Raw genomic sequence first — 12,632 nt, forward strand, 5'->3', positions numbered from 1 at the left:
GCATCTATGATGGACTCAGGCTGTCCAGATCATAAGAATGTACCTGCTAGCTAGGCACAGTGATGCACACCTGTAATCCCAGAGGCTTGGGAGACTGAGGTAGGAAGATCTCAAGCTCAAAGCCAACCTAGGCAACTTAGTGATACCCAGTCTCAAAATAAAAAATAAAGGACTGGGATGTAGCTCAGTGGTAGAATACCCCTGGGTTCAATCTCTAGTAGCAAAAACAAAAACAAACAAGAAGAATGATTCTGCTGCAGAGTGGATTCTCATTAGGTTTTAGCTGCTGGCCCTAAAAGCAACAGCATCTCTGATCACTGCACTGTGGACTTGGAGGTCCTCAGGGAAGTGATTTTCAAACTGAAGCATTCATCAGACTCACCAGGAAATCTGTGAAAGCTCAGAAAGCTGGGCCCCTTCCCAAGAGTTTGTGAAGCAGGGGGTCCTGGGCTGGGGTCTGATCCTTTGCTTGCTTTTCCCAGGTGATGGTGGTGCTGCTGATCCAGTGGTTTGCCCCAGACTGGCTGATGAATATTTCTGAAACCTAGGGACTTTCAGTGCTAAAACCAGGAAAGTCCCAGCAAACCCAGATGAATCTGTTGCCTTATTCAGTCCACCCTTTGAGAGCCATTGTTTCAGGAGATAAGATCACAGGGATTTGATGAGAATTTGATTTAAGGATTAGAGACAGAGGAATCAAGGATGACTCTCAAGTTTTTGGCCTGAGCAAGTTAATTGGTGGTGGTGCAGTGGTTCTCAAACTTTGCTACCCATTGGAATCATCTGGGATCTTTAAAAAATACTGACACCTGCACCTTATCCCCAGGTATTCTGATGTACTTGGTATGGAATGTGACCCCAGGTAGCAGGAGTTTTAAAAGCTCCCCAGGTGGTCCAAATGCATAGCAAAGCTTGGAAACCAGGGGGGTATGCCCTCATCTTAGAGTGGAATCCAGGAGGAGGACAGGCATATTGGACAAATTAATGAGTTTTAGATGCTTGCAAGCCACCGGATAGCTCTCATCAACCCTGGCTACATATGAGAATCCTCTGGGGAGCACATTAAACACTTTAATCTGTGGTTTCCACCCAAAGAGATTCTGATTTATTTAGTTTGGACTGGGCCTGAACATTGGTGGCTTAAAAATCTTCCTGGGTGCCGGGTTTCTGTTCTCGAGATTAAAAAGCTCAGGGTTTACTCCAGTTGAACTGGGCTGACTGGGCTGCTCAAAATAACCACAAAGAGACACAAATACATTTTTGTTTGGGGTCACTGTGATGGCTCCTCTGACCTTAAGGGTCTGCAGGAAGAGAGAGAGCTGAGAGCATGTGCTGACCCCTTTTATTGAGGAGAAGCTATTCAAATGAGGCAAGGAGTCAGTTTCAGGGGGCTGAGTCTATCTTCATGATGTCCACTGTCAGCAGGTTGACTGACACCTGGGTAGGCCACACCCAAGGGCACAGTAAGAGAAGGGGACACACACAAGGCACTTCCATGGAAGATTCTATCCTAAACAGGGCAAGGAGTTATATTACAAAGGAATGGTTGAGCATAGCTTTACCCATGAGGCTGTAGCAAGACACACCCATGCACGAGACACGGACCCTCGAACCCAAGAAGGGTGGGGAAAGTTCTGCCACATTTTTGTGACTGAGTGTCTCAGCACCCAGCTGGGGAGTGTGACTCAGTCAAGTGCAATGTTGGTCTCCCACACCTGGGTACATACATTGGAATATTTTTAGCCTTAAAAAGGAAGGAAATTCTGAAACATGCTACAACATGGATGAACCATGAGGGCACCAGGCCAAGTGAAATAAGCCAGTCACAAAAGGACAAATACTGCATAATTCTGCTTATGTGAGGTATTGAGAGCAGAGAAAGCCAAATAGAAACCGGAATGATAATTGCCAGTAGGAGGGGTTCATGAGAACTTGTTCATTTTTGCAAGATGAAAGAGAGTTCAGGAGGTTGGTTGCATAATGTAAATGCGCTTAATGCTATTGAACTATATACTTAAAATGGTTAATCAGCCAAAAACAAACAAAAACCAAGTTTCGGCCTAGGCTTTTCATCTGAGGTGGTGGTCTGCCTCATGATGGCCCTGGAATCTCCTACAGGTTATACAATTTTAAATAAGGTCATCAGTGTAGCCCTTCAGCCTTCTCTAACAGAGAGCTCATTTGCAGAGGGAGATGCTGCAAGAGGACTATGTCACTAGGTCATTTTCTTATGCCATTGGACTTCAGAAATGATCCCCAGGCTGTGTAAGGAGCTTGGACCACAGAATAGGAAATTTACCTAAAATCAAGCATTTCAAAACACCCCCACTCCATTTCAAGACTTCACTGGAGGCTGGCATTTGGGTTTAGGAAGGTGCCTTTAAGGCAATGGAAATAGCACCAGAAGAGGGTTCAGAAAGCAGGAGGTGCTATCCAGCTGGAGTCCAGAGAATGTGGATGAGTGGAATTCAGAGTGTGGGAAAGACAGTAGAATGAATCAGACATAACTTTCTTATGTTCATATGTGAATAGACAACCATTGTAACTCCACAACATGTACAACCATAAAAATGGGAAGTTATACTCCATGTATGTATGATATGTCAAAATACATTCTACTGTCATGTATAACTAAAAAGAACAAATAAAAAAAGAAAGAGTGTGGAACTGCTGAGGATGAACACAGGCCTCATTAGGAAACACCTCAAAGGACAGAATGTCAAAGAGAGTCTCATCTATAAATGCATGAAAATGTTTTTTCACTCACTGTCATTCAAATAAAAAATTAAAATAATAATGATGAGGTATAACGTTTTTGCTTTTTAAGCTGACAAAGATCTAATATTCATAATATTCAGTATTGACAAGGGTTTAAGCCAACAGTTGTTCCCATAAGCTGTTATGAGAGTATAAATTGGGACAAACTTCCTATATTGGCAGTTTGACAGCAACATCAAAATCTGTTTACACATATGCACACACAGGTGCACACATTAAATATACATGCACATATACATATAGTTTGTGTACTCATATATCTGTGTATATATATGTCTACATTTATATATCTATCATATATATCTATATATATATATATATAGATATATAGATATATATATACACACATACCTATTACCTATTACACAGGTATGTCTATTTAAAACACATACACATCTTGACCAATTATTTCCATTCCATCTTAGAGGATAAAGACGTGAATTTTAAAGATTTAGCAGAAATATTCATAATAGGAAAATGTTAGAAACAAAGTACACATAAACCAATGGGAGAATCATTAAATAACTTCTGATTCCTGCATTCAGAGAGCTATTATGCAGTAATTAAAATTCTAGTGTAAGAGAACAGTTTTACCTTCTTTCTTCACAATCTTCTGAGGTGTCTGTACATACCCTTCTGAATCAGGGCTCACACAACAGTGTCTTAGGGTGGAGAGAGGCCTCTCTCCCAGGGAATACAAAGAGCTTCAAAGAAGAGTTGCTAGTTTGCTTTGTCATCCTGATGCCAGGTTGACATCCTGATGCCCCACACTAAACTAAAACCACCAATTTTAAAATGTAGTTGGTGGTACAGAAAGATGTCCACGATATATTGATTGAAGCAAGTGACCACTATGATCCCATTTTTGAAAATTATTTACATACCAGGACAAAATTCTGAAGAACAAGATATCAATTGTTTTCTCTAGGTGTTGGTACTGTAGGTAATATTTTCTTCATTTTGCCTGTTCTACTTTTTCTATAATAAGTCTATAAAATTTTACAATTTTTTAGAAAAAAAATTCTAAATGGGATAAATTTAAATATGTGAAGGAAATTTATATTTCATATTATTGCTCATAAACTATTGAATTCTGTGGTTTCCAAAAATAGTAAACATTAATAGCAGCTGGGCATGGTGGCACATACCTGTGATTCCAGTGATTTGGGAGGCTGAGGCAGGAAGATTGGAAGTTCCATCCAGCTTCAGCAACTTAACGAGGTCCTAAGCAACTTAGGGAGAACCTGTCTCAAAATAAAAGTTAAAAAAAGGATGGGGATATGGCTCAGTGGTTAACTGACCCTGAGTTCAATCCCCAGTAACCATCCCCACCAATTAATAGCAAATGAATATCCGTTATAATTTTTATACTCCTATTTTTTTAAGGAACTGGGTGTTGTAGATATTTTGTGTCTCTAAACAGTAAGAACCAGCAGTCAAATTTGAGGACTTTTAAATAATTCGTGATGACAACAATGATTGAATCTATCAGTGACTGACTTTAACCATTTTTTAACCTAGCAAAGTTGAATCCAGTCCTTTCTTGGCAAAAGAATGGAAATTCGACTGACCCTGTTTTTACACCTTGGTGAGTAGCAGTTGTCAAAATCCATTTTCTGCTTGTATTGAGTTATCCTAAAATATTTAGTAGAAATCAGTTTTAAACATATTCTCTTATTTTTTTCATACTGCTATTTTTGCATGGCCATTCTATTATATAATTGTTTCAAACAACTGAAAAATTCCACCCATACATGTTTAGTATTCACACATAGCTGTTCCTGTTGCTCCTTAACAGAAAGCCATCATCAGCAGGTAGGATAGATACTAAAGAATGTTGAATAGTTTAAGATTCTTAATTTGCAGATGCAATTCACTTAATTTTTTTTTAAATAGTCTGCTTTGAACATAGCACTCTTCCCAGTGACAAGGTATTGTGAAGAACTCACAGGCAAAATTCCCTCTTCTAAATGAGCAGCATGTCCAAACTCAAAAAGGCCAAATTCTCCATGCTTTTGCTGTCTTTAATAAACAAAGAATAATTTGCATTAGTCATAGAGAAGATGCTTCCAAAAATTAATTACTCCCTTCTGCCCTGACGTTTCTATATCTATAACAGCCCTGCCTTTAGTTGTTGAATACTAAGTCGCTTAGAATCTTCTCTTCAACTTTCAGAATCAAATCCTGAGGTAATTTCTCAGTTAGATTTGCTGGTGCTAGAGGAGCAGCTGCAGAATGATGAGCCTTCAATTCGCCTGCTGAGAATTCCCTGCCTTGGAAAGGGGAGCCACAGGACAGTGGAAGCAGGGACTCCTGGGCCACCTGGGGCCCTTGGTTGATATCCACAGCCCAGGACTATGGGGCTTAGAGTTGGCCTCAGCTGGCTGTGTCTTCTGTGGCTGCCTTAGATGTCCTCTTTGGAACTAAACTAGTATTCAGTATTAGAATAGATCACTGAGGATCTGTCTTCCCCAGGCCTGTGTGTGGGATCCCTTAACCACACATTACAACGGATCTAAGCCACTCCAAGGTAACTGAGGGATCCCTCCCCTTTCTTGAGGGTTGGAGGGAATATCTTCAATACTAAATTAGCTCTGCCAGAAAAAGGACCCACTGCAATGGATTCTGGATTCCTGAACCTAAGCTTGCCCTACTCAAAACCAAATCTCTAGGATTGCCTAAGGTCAAACTCCCAACCAGGTTGCCCACACATCATCAACGTGGGCATTTTCTAGTTGGGAGTTTGACTATAAGTATTTATGCAATTACTAGACCCTATTTAAACATTTCACATTTCATTCTGACTGAGGAAGAGAAGAAGAATCATAAAAATTGCATTGGCCTCCAGATGTTGGAAATTGGATGCAAAGTACAAACCTTACGTAACACACATTCCTTATCACCCATGATAACTAAATGTGTGTGGGAATATAAAGGTATGTGCTTGCATCCTCTAAAACTCTGCAATGGACTCTAAAACGTGAAAACATCTCACATGATTAAGAACATTGTAGCAATATGCAAAATTATTAACCAGAAATATTATACAATGATAGTGATTTCCACAAAATGATCCTTTACGGATAACAGATGCACATTTTCTTTGAATGAGCATATCTCCTAAATTCATTTTTAATAACATTCTCTCTTCATGTTTCATGACATTTTGTGTGGAATGAACCGAATTTCCAAAAATATAAACGTTTTTGTTCTCTGAATCAACTCTACCTATTGCTTTGTGATACTTTGGCAGTTGAAAATTCAGATGCAATTCACTTAATTTTTTTTAAATAGTCTTCAGCATGAAGTTTTAATTTCTGTGTTTCCAGCCATTTTTAATCAAGTGTTTTAGACTAAAAGTTCCTATTTGCACTTATACTATTATAAGAATAATAGTTCAATTTCCCCCAAGTCCTGGGATTTTTTTTTTCTGAAAAGTACAACATCTAATCAAAACAAGTTTGGCCAAGTCAGGTTAATAAAACATGTTAAAGTTCTAAGGCATCAATGCCAATAAAATAATTCAGGATGCAACTTGTCTAAAAGAACAAATCCCTGGAAGGGAAATCTTAGTTAATCCACATGTAGCATGAACAAAAATTTATACCTGAACTTTAAAAAAAAATCTCTAATTATTAGAGTCCAAACTCCTAAAAAGGATTTTATCCTAAATCCTAATACTAGGAAATAAGAGGAGATGTGAATTTGAGTTGTTGAATAAATAAAAGGAAAAATCCACATTTACCAATCTAGGATCATGTATTATACCACCAAAAGGGTGTAAGATGGAGCTGACTTTCTTTACATAATTACCTCAAAGGAAGAGAAAGAAATGTTGTGCCTTTGATTTAAAATAGCATTCTTTACAGGGAGGTTGAGGAGAGGAAAGTCCCTATTCCAACCGTCATTTAGTAATGGAGACATCAGGGATAATATCCTCAAATGTAGAATTCATGATCTGTGTATGTTTCATGCCTGATGATACAACATGACCAGAATAGTAGAATAGTTTATGTGGAGAATGTGTCCATATAAGAAATGATTTTTTCAAAAGCCTACATTTGTGGAGGTCAAGATGAAAGAAATCCACTAACTGTCAAACAAGTCTATGAGAAGAAATTATTTCTTTATGTTTTATAATGGGGGAAATCTGAGGAGAAGCAAAATATATTTCACAGTGAGGTTATTATTTTTCATTATAGACCCCTTATTCTCACTCCTATCTACTGGAAAGGTTTGGCATAAATTTTCATATTTCACAGGAAAAAAAAAGTATATAACAGCAGCTGAAAAATGTCATGTGTGTGGTATTGTAGAGTGTGAGCTTTCCTTGGTTCACTCTCCAGAGACTGATGGGGAGTTTTTTTGTTTTGTTTTGTTTTTTGCAAGGGGGCTGTGGATACTTTATCTTTTGAGATCACATGCAGCTGTAAGAAATAATACAGACAGATCTTGTGTATCTTCCATTCGATTTTACTCAATGATGATATTTTGTATAATGATAGTGCAATATCACAACCAAGAAATTGACATTGATATAATTCACTGACCTCATTCAGTTTTATGTGTATACCTATATGTATATATATTTAATTCTGTGCAGTTTTATCTTATGCAAACATGACCTCATGCCTTATATAAATATTTACTCAATTAGGTCATGGACCAAATCAGTCCAATTGGAAAAAGGTAAGCAACAGAAGCAGACATTTCAGTAAAGAAGATATAAGGATGGCAAATAAGCTCATGAAAAGAGGTTAAACATTACTACTCATTAGGGAAACACCATTCAAAACCACAAAAGATATTATACACCTATCATAATGGTTAAGATAAAAAATAGTGGCAACCTCAGACATTACAGAGGATGTGGAAAAAGTGTATCCCTCCTACATTGCTGGTGGGAATATACAGTGTTACAAACACTCTGGGGAAAAATCTGATAGCTTTTTACAAAACTATGTTTACCATATAACCAATTGCACTCTTGAGCATCTATTGCAGAGAAATAACAACTTAGGCCCACATGAAAACCTGTGATACTGTACTATCCTATTCAAATATACTTTCTTCCATATTTTATTGGTGCATTATAATTTCACATAATGGTGATATTAATTGTTACATATTAATAATGCACATAATATAACAATAGAATTTGGAAAATATAATTTCCAGTATTTCTCCTTTCCCTCCTGATTTCCCCTCAATGTTCCTTTCTTCTACTCTACAGATCTTCCTTTAATTTTCATGAGAACACACACACACACACACACACACACGCACTTTTTATCCTTTTTCCTCTCTAGCTCCCACACATGAGATAAAATATATTACCCTCAGTTTGGGTTATTTCACTTGACATAATGGTCCCAAGTTCTATCCATTTTCCTGAAAATGACATAATTATGGATGAATAAAACTCTGATGTGCATATATTCCACATTTTCTTTATCCATCCATCTAATGACAGACACCTAAGCTGGTTGCATAGTTCAGGTATTGTGAATTGTGCCGCTACAAACAGAGGTATGCATGTATCGCCAGAGTATGTTGACTTTAATTCTTTAGGATAAATACCAAGGAGTGGTATAACTGGATCATATGGTGGTTCCATTTCTAGTCCTTTGAGAAACCTCCTGCTGATTTACATAGTGGTTGTGCTAATTTACAGTCCCACTAACAGTGCAAAACTGTTCTTTTTCTTCCATATCCTCTCCAGCATTTATTATTTGTTTTCTTGGTGGCTGCCATTCTAACGGGAATGAGATAAACTCTCAATATAGTTTTGATTTGTATTTCTCTTATTGCTAAAGATATTTAACTCTTTTTAATGTATTTGTTGGTCATTTGCATTTCTTCTTTTGAAAGTGTGTTTAATTCATTTGCCCATTTAATTGAGTTATTTATTTTTGTGATGTTAAGTTTTTTGAGTTCTTTATGTATTCTGGACATTAATTCAGAAGAGTAGCTAGCAAAGATTTTCTCCCATTCTATAGTTTCTCTCTTTACATTCTAATTATTTTCTTTACTGTATGAAAGCTTTCTAATTTGATGTCATCTCATTTATTAATTCTTGGCATTATTTCCTGAGCTTTAGGAGTTTTATTGAGAAAGTCATTGCCTATATGCTGGAGTGTTGACTCTATATTTTCTTCAAAGAAATAGTTTCTGATCTAATTTCTAGGTCTTTGGTCCATTTTGAGTTGACTTTTGTGAAGGGAGAGAGATAAGGATCTAGTTTCATTCTTCTACATAAGGATAACAAGGTTTCCCATGCCATTTCAAATATACTTTTTAAAAGAGGAAACAACTATTTCTACAAATAGCAACCCACAAAATAATACAGAAGGGCTATGGATATAGCTCAGTTGATAGAGTGCTTGCCTCAGAAAACAGTACATGAATGCACTCATTCTATGTATTCGAATTTATCTGCATGCTAGCTGTAGACCTTAACTCCAATAAGATTCTATTTCATTTTATTCAAACTTCACAACAATTAGAAAATACATTCATGTTATTATTACAAGAGTGAAAAACATAAGATAATGAAGCATACTCTGCAGGCAAGAAATAAATTCATTTATACATATAGGGATTTAACAATTAACTTACAATGATTCAAATTACCCATTCATTTGCTCCTAGTTTCCTTTCTTTATCTAACTCAGTGGCTCTCAAATATTGTATTTAGAATTGTGTATACAAAGTCATGTATGTTGCAATATAAGCAATTTATGAAATGTTCCAGAGAAAATTTAATTATATATGACTAAAATCTTAAATCAATTCCTGAAATTTAACTTTAAATCAGTCTTCAAGTCAGATGTTATAATACCCCACTTACAGAATTGAAGCATTTTTAGAACAGAAGACACTTAAATAAGATGGAATTTAGCATTTCCTGAAGTGTTCTCCTAGTGTTGCATGGAGTGTTAATCTAAGGTGGATTAAAAAAAAATGCTTTTCATGGTATTGGCACCAAAATAGACATGAAGACAATGGAATAGAATAGAATACACAGAGACAACCCCATATAAATACAGTTATTTGTTACTAGAGAAAGATGCCAAAAACACTCCTTGGAGAAAAGATAATCTTTTTACAAATGGTTCTGGGAAAACTGGAAATCCATATGTAGAAGAATGAAACTAGATTCCTATCTTTCACCCTACACAAAACCCAACTCAAAGTGGATCAAAGTCCTAGGAATTAGACCCAAAACTCTGCAACTACTAGAAGAAAATGTAGGTCCAACACTCCAGCATATGGGCACAGGAACCAATTTCCTTAACAAGACCCCTAACGTGCAAGAAATAAAACTAAAAAAATCAATAGGTGGGATGCCATCAAATTAAGAATCTTCTGCACAGCAAAGGAAACAAGAACATGAAAAAAGAGAGCCTATGGAATGAGAGAAGATCTTTACCACTTGCTTCTCAGATAGGGAATTAATATATAAAATATACAAAGAACTCAAAAAACTTAACACCAAAAGAAAAATAATAACCCAGTTAATAAATGGGCAAAAGAACTAAACAGGCAATTCTCAAAAAATGAAAGAAAGAAAAGAAATATAAATGGACAAGAAATACATGAAAAAATGCTCAATATCTCTAGCAATTAGTTAAATGCGAATCAAGACCATATTTAGATTTCATCTCACTCCAGTCAGGATAGCAATTATCAAGAACATGAATAACTATATGTATTGGCAAGAATGTGAGGAAAACGATACACTTATACATCATTGGTGGACCTAAAATCTAGCACAACCACTGCAGAAGGCAGTATAGATTCCTCAAAAACCTAGAAATGAGACCACCATGTGACCCAGCTATGCCACTCCTCAGTATATATCCAAAAGATCTAAAATCATCATCCTATAGGGATGCAGCTACATCAATGTTTATAGCAGTGCAATTCACAATAGCCAAGCTATGGAATCAGCCAAGGTGCCTGTCAATAGATTAATGGATAAAGAAAAATGTATACACACACACACACACACACTCACACAAACTTAGACTTAGGAATATTTTCTCAGAAGCTACACATGAATAATAGAGAACTGAGGTAGCGATTAAGATAGCATTACCCCTGCAGTGATCTTATCTCACTCATGACCAAATTCCCTCATTGCACATCTATAGGACATTAGGCATCAAAACGAATTGTTTGTCATACAGACTGAAACTCTTACTTTATCCTAAAGGGGGATGATTTGTTCCATGGGTTATCTGAACCCAACAATCAGGTTATAAAGGGGTTCTACTGGATCTACTTATTTTAAGGGAAAGATATTTCCCATGTATGTCTTAAAGTCTCCAATTTCATTTTTGCCATTGAAACAACAGATTTAACAGTCAGGATTAGGATTCTCCTTCCTAGTGTCTATTCATTAGGCTTCACTATTTGCCCTAAAATGACACATAAAGAATTCCCAGTAAACAGAAACTGTCTCTGAAGAGGTTTCCTCAAAGCAGAGCTGACACAAGAATTGATGTGAAGTGATTCATTGAGAGAGTGCCATCAGGAGTAAAGGATTGAAGGCAGTGAACACAGGCCAGCCATGTGCCAAGAGAAGATGCTGAGCATGAACCCCAGGGTGGAGTGGATCCAATGGTATCACCCTTTTGAACCCTGTGTTCATCAGACATTGGCTGTCCCAGGTGGGGCCCAGGGATGCAGATGGTGAACTCTCCCATGCTAGGAGATTCCCATCGGGCTGAGGGCACCAACAGCATCCACAAACTTGAATATCCACGAAACTGGTATTAAAAATAGATGAACCGTTAACTTTCCAGCTTAACCAATTGCTTCTTCAGGCCTTGGGCTCCTTTGGGCCACCTTCTGTGTAGCTGTTTTTGTTGTGTTCAAGGGTGGCTCATTTGCTCGAAAGCTCAAGACAAATGTGACCAGGGTGCCTGCCGTCCTACCCCTGGCAATCTCCTGTTGGGCCGCAGCACGCAACTTACTGCATCTTCTACCTGTGGGCTGAATGGAGCCCAGAAATACTGTATCCTCAGCTACCTGGAGGTGGGTCAGTCCCTTGTTTACTTACTGGGTCATTATTTAATCAATGATGTAGATTTTTCCTGTACACCTGGGCTCACTCAGACAACACTGAAGGATGGGACAATGCTCCTTCCTGAAGTGACCCGGGCAATATAATTAAAAGTCTAGGAAACCTTGACTAATCAGAAAATACAGAAAGTCTGCCAAATTTCTATTTCCTGTACATTCAGAATTAGACAGGAAAGTCTTTATGGTTCAATCCTTGACGGGAATTACAATAAAATCTACCGTTTTACTTATCACTCCCATAGAGCAAACATAATTGACTCATTCAGTGAACATCAAAGGTGCCTCAGGGCCTCAAAACCATTGCTCTGAAAATGAGTCCCCATTGCTCAGCCTTAGGTAGACAGAGGACTTTGAATGGACTGCACATCACCCTCATGATACCACTTGGAAGTTGCATTGTTTCAAAACCATAGATTCCAATGTGAACATATTTTTATGTCTTTTCCCCTTGACAACCAGTTTTTATAAGAAGACCAGTGGCTTTTCAGGGTTCTTCCTCCCTGTATCCTGGCGGCAGAACAAGCATCCAAGGTCATCTGAGTATCGTACCTGCTGAGAACCCTGAGACAATCACGTTCACCCTTAAATGAGAGGATGTACAGGAAGGAAGTTGGACATAAGCCTAATGTTGGTGGCCCAGGATTTTCCATGTATTGTTTATTTAAGGCATCTTGTTTAGGTCTCTGGAAAATGCTTTGTATTCTAATTGATTCTGAGTAAAAGAAGATGATTATAAATAGGTGGAGACAATACTTGTGTGCTTA

At 37.5% G+C, this 12,632-nt stretch overlaps 1 protein-coding gene across 2 annotated transcripts in view; it reads left to right on the forward strand.

Moving 5' to 3' along the window:
- Positions 1-12,632, forward strand: part of Lamb4 (laminin subunit beta 4) — a 101,575-nt gene that overhangs the window by 1,877 nt on the left and 87,066 nt on the right. The window contains exons 2-3 of one of the 2 annotated variants that reach the window (XM_048786097.1): positions 4,300-4,366; positions 11,663-11,820. In XM_048786097.1, coding sequence (XP_048642054.1) covers positions 4,333-4,366; positions 11,663-11,820 — 192 coding nt within the window. In that variant the 5' untranslated portion in view covers positions 4,300-4,332. The remainder of the gene's footprint in view (positions 1-4,299; positions 4,367-11,662; positions 11,821-12,632) is intronic. The other variant, XM_048786098.1, reaches the window with a different exon arrangement.

The sequence above is a fragment of the Marmota marmota genome, unplaced genomic scaffold (assembly GCF_001458135.2).
Source record: "Marmota marmota marmota unplaced genomic scaffold, marMar, whole genome shotgun sequence".
NCBI lineage: Eukaryota > Metazoa > Chordata > Mammalia > Rodentia > Sciuridae > Marmota > Marmota marmota.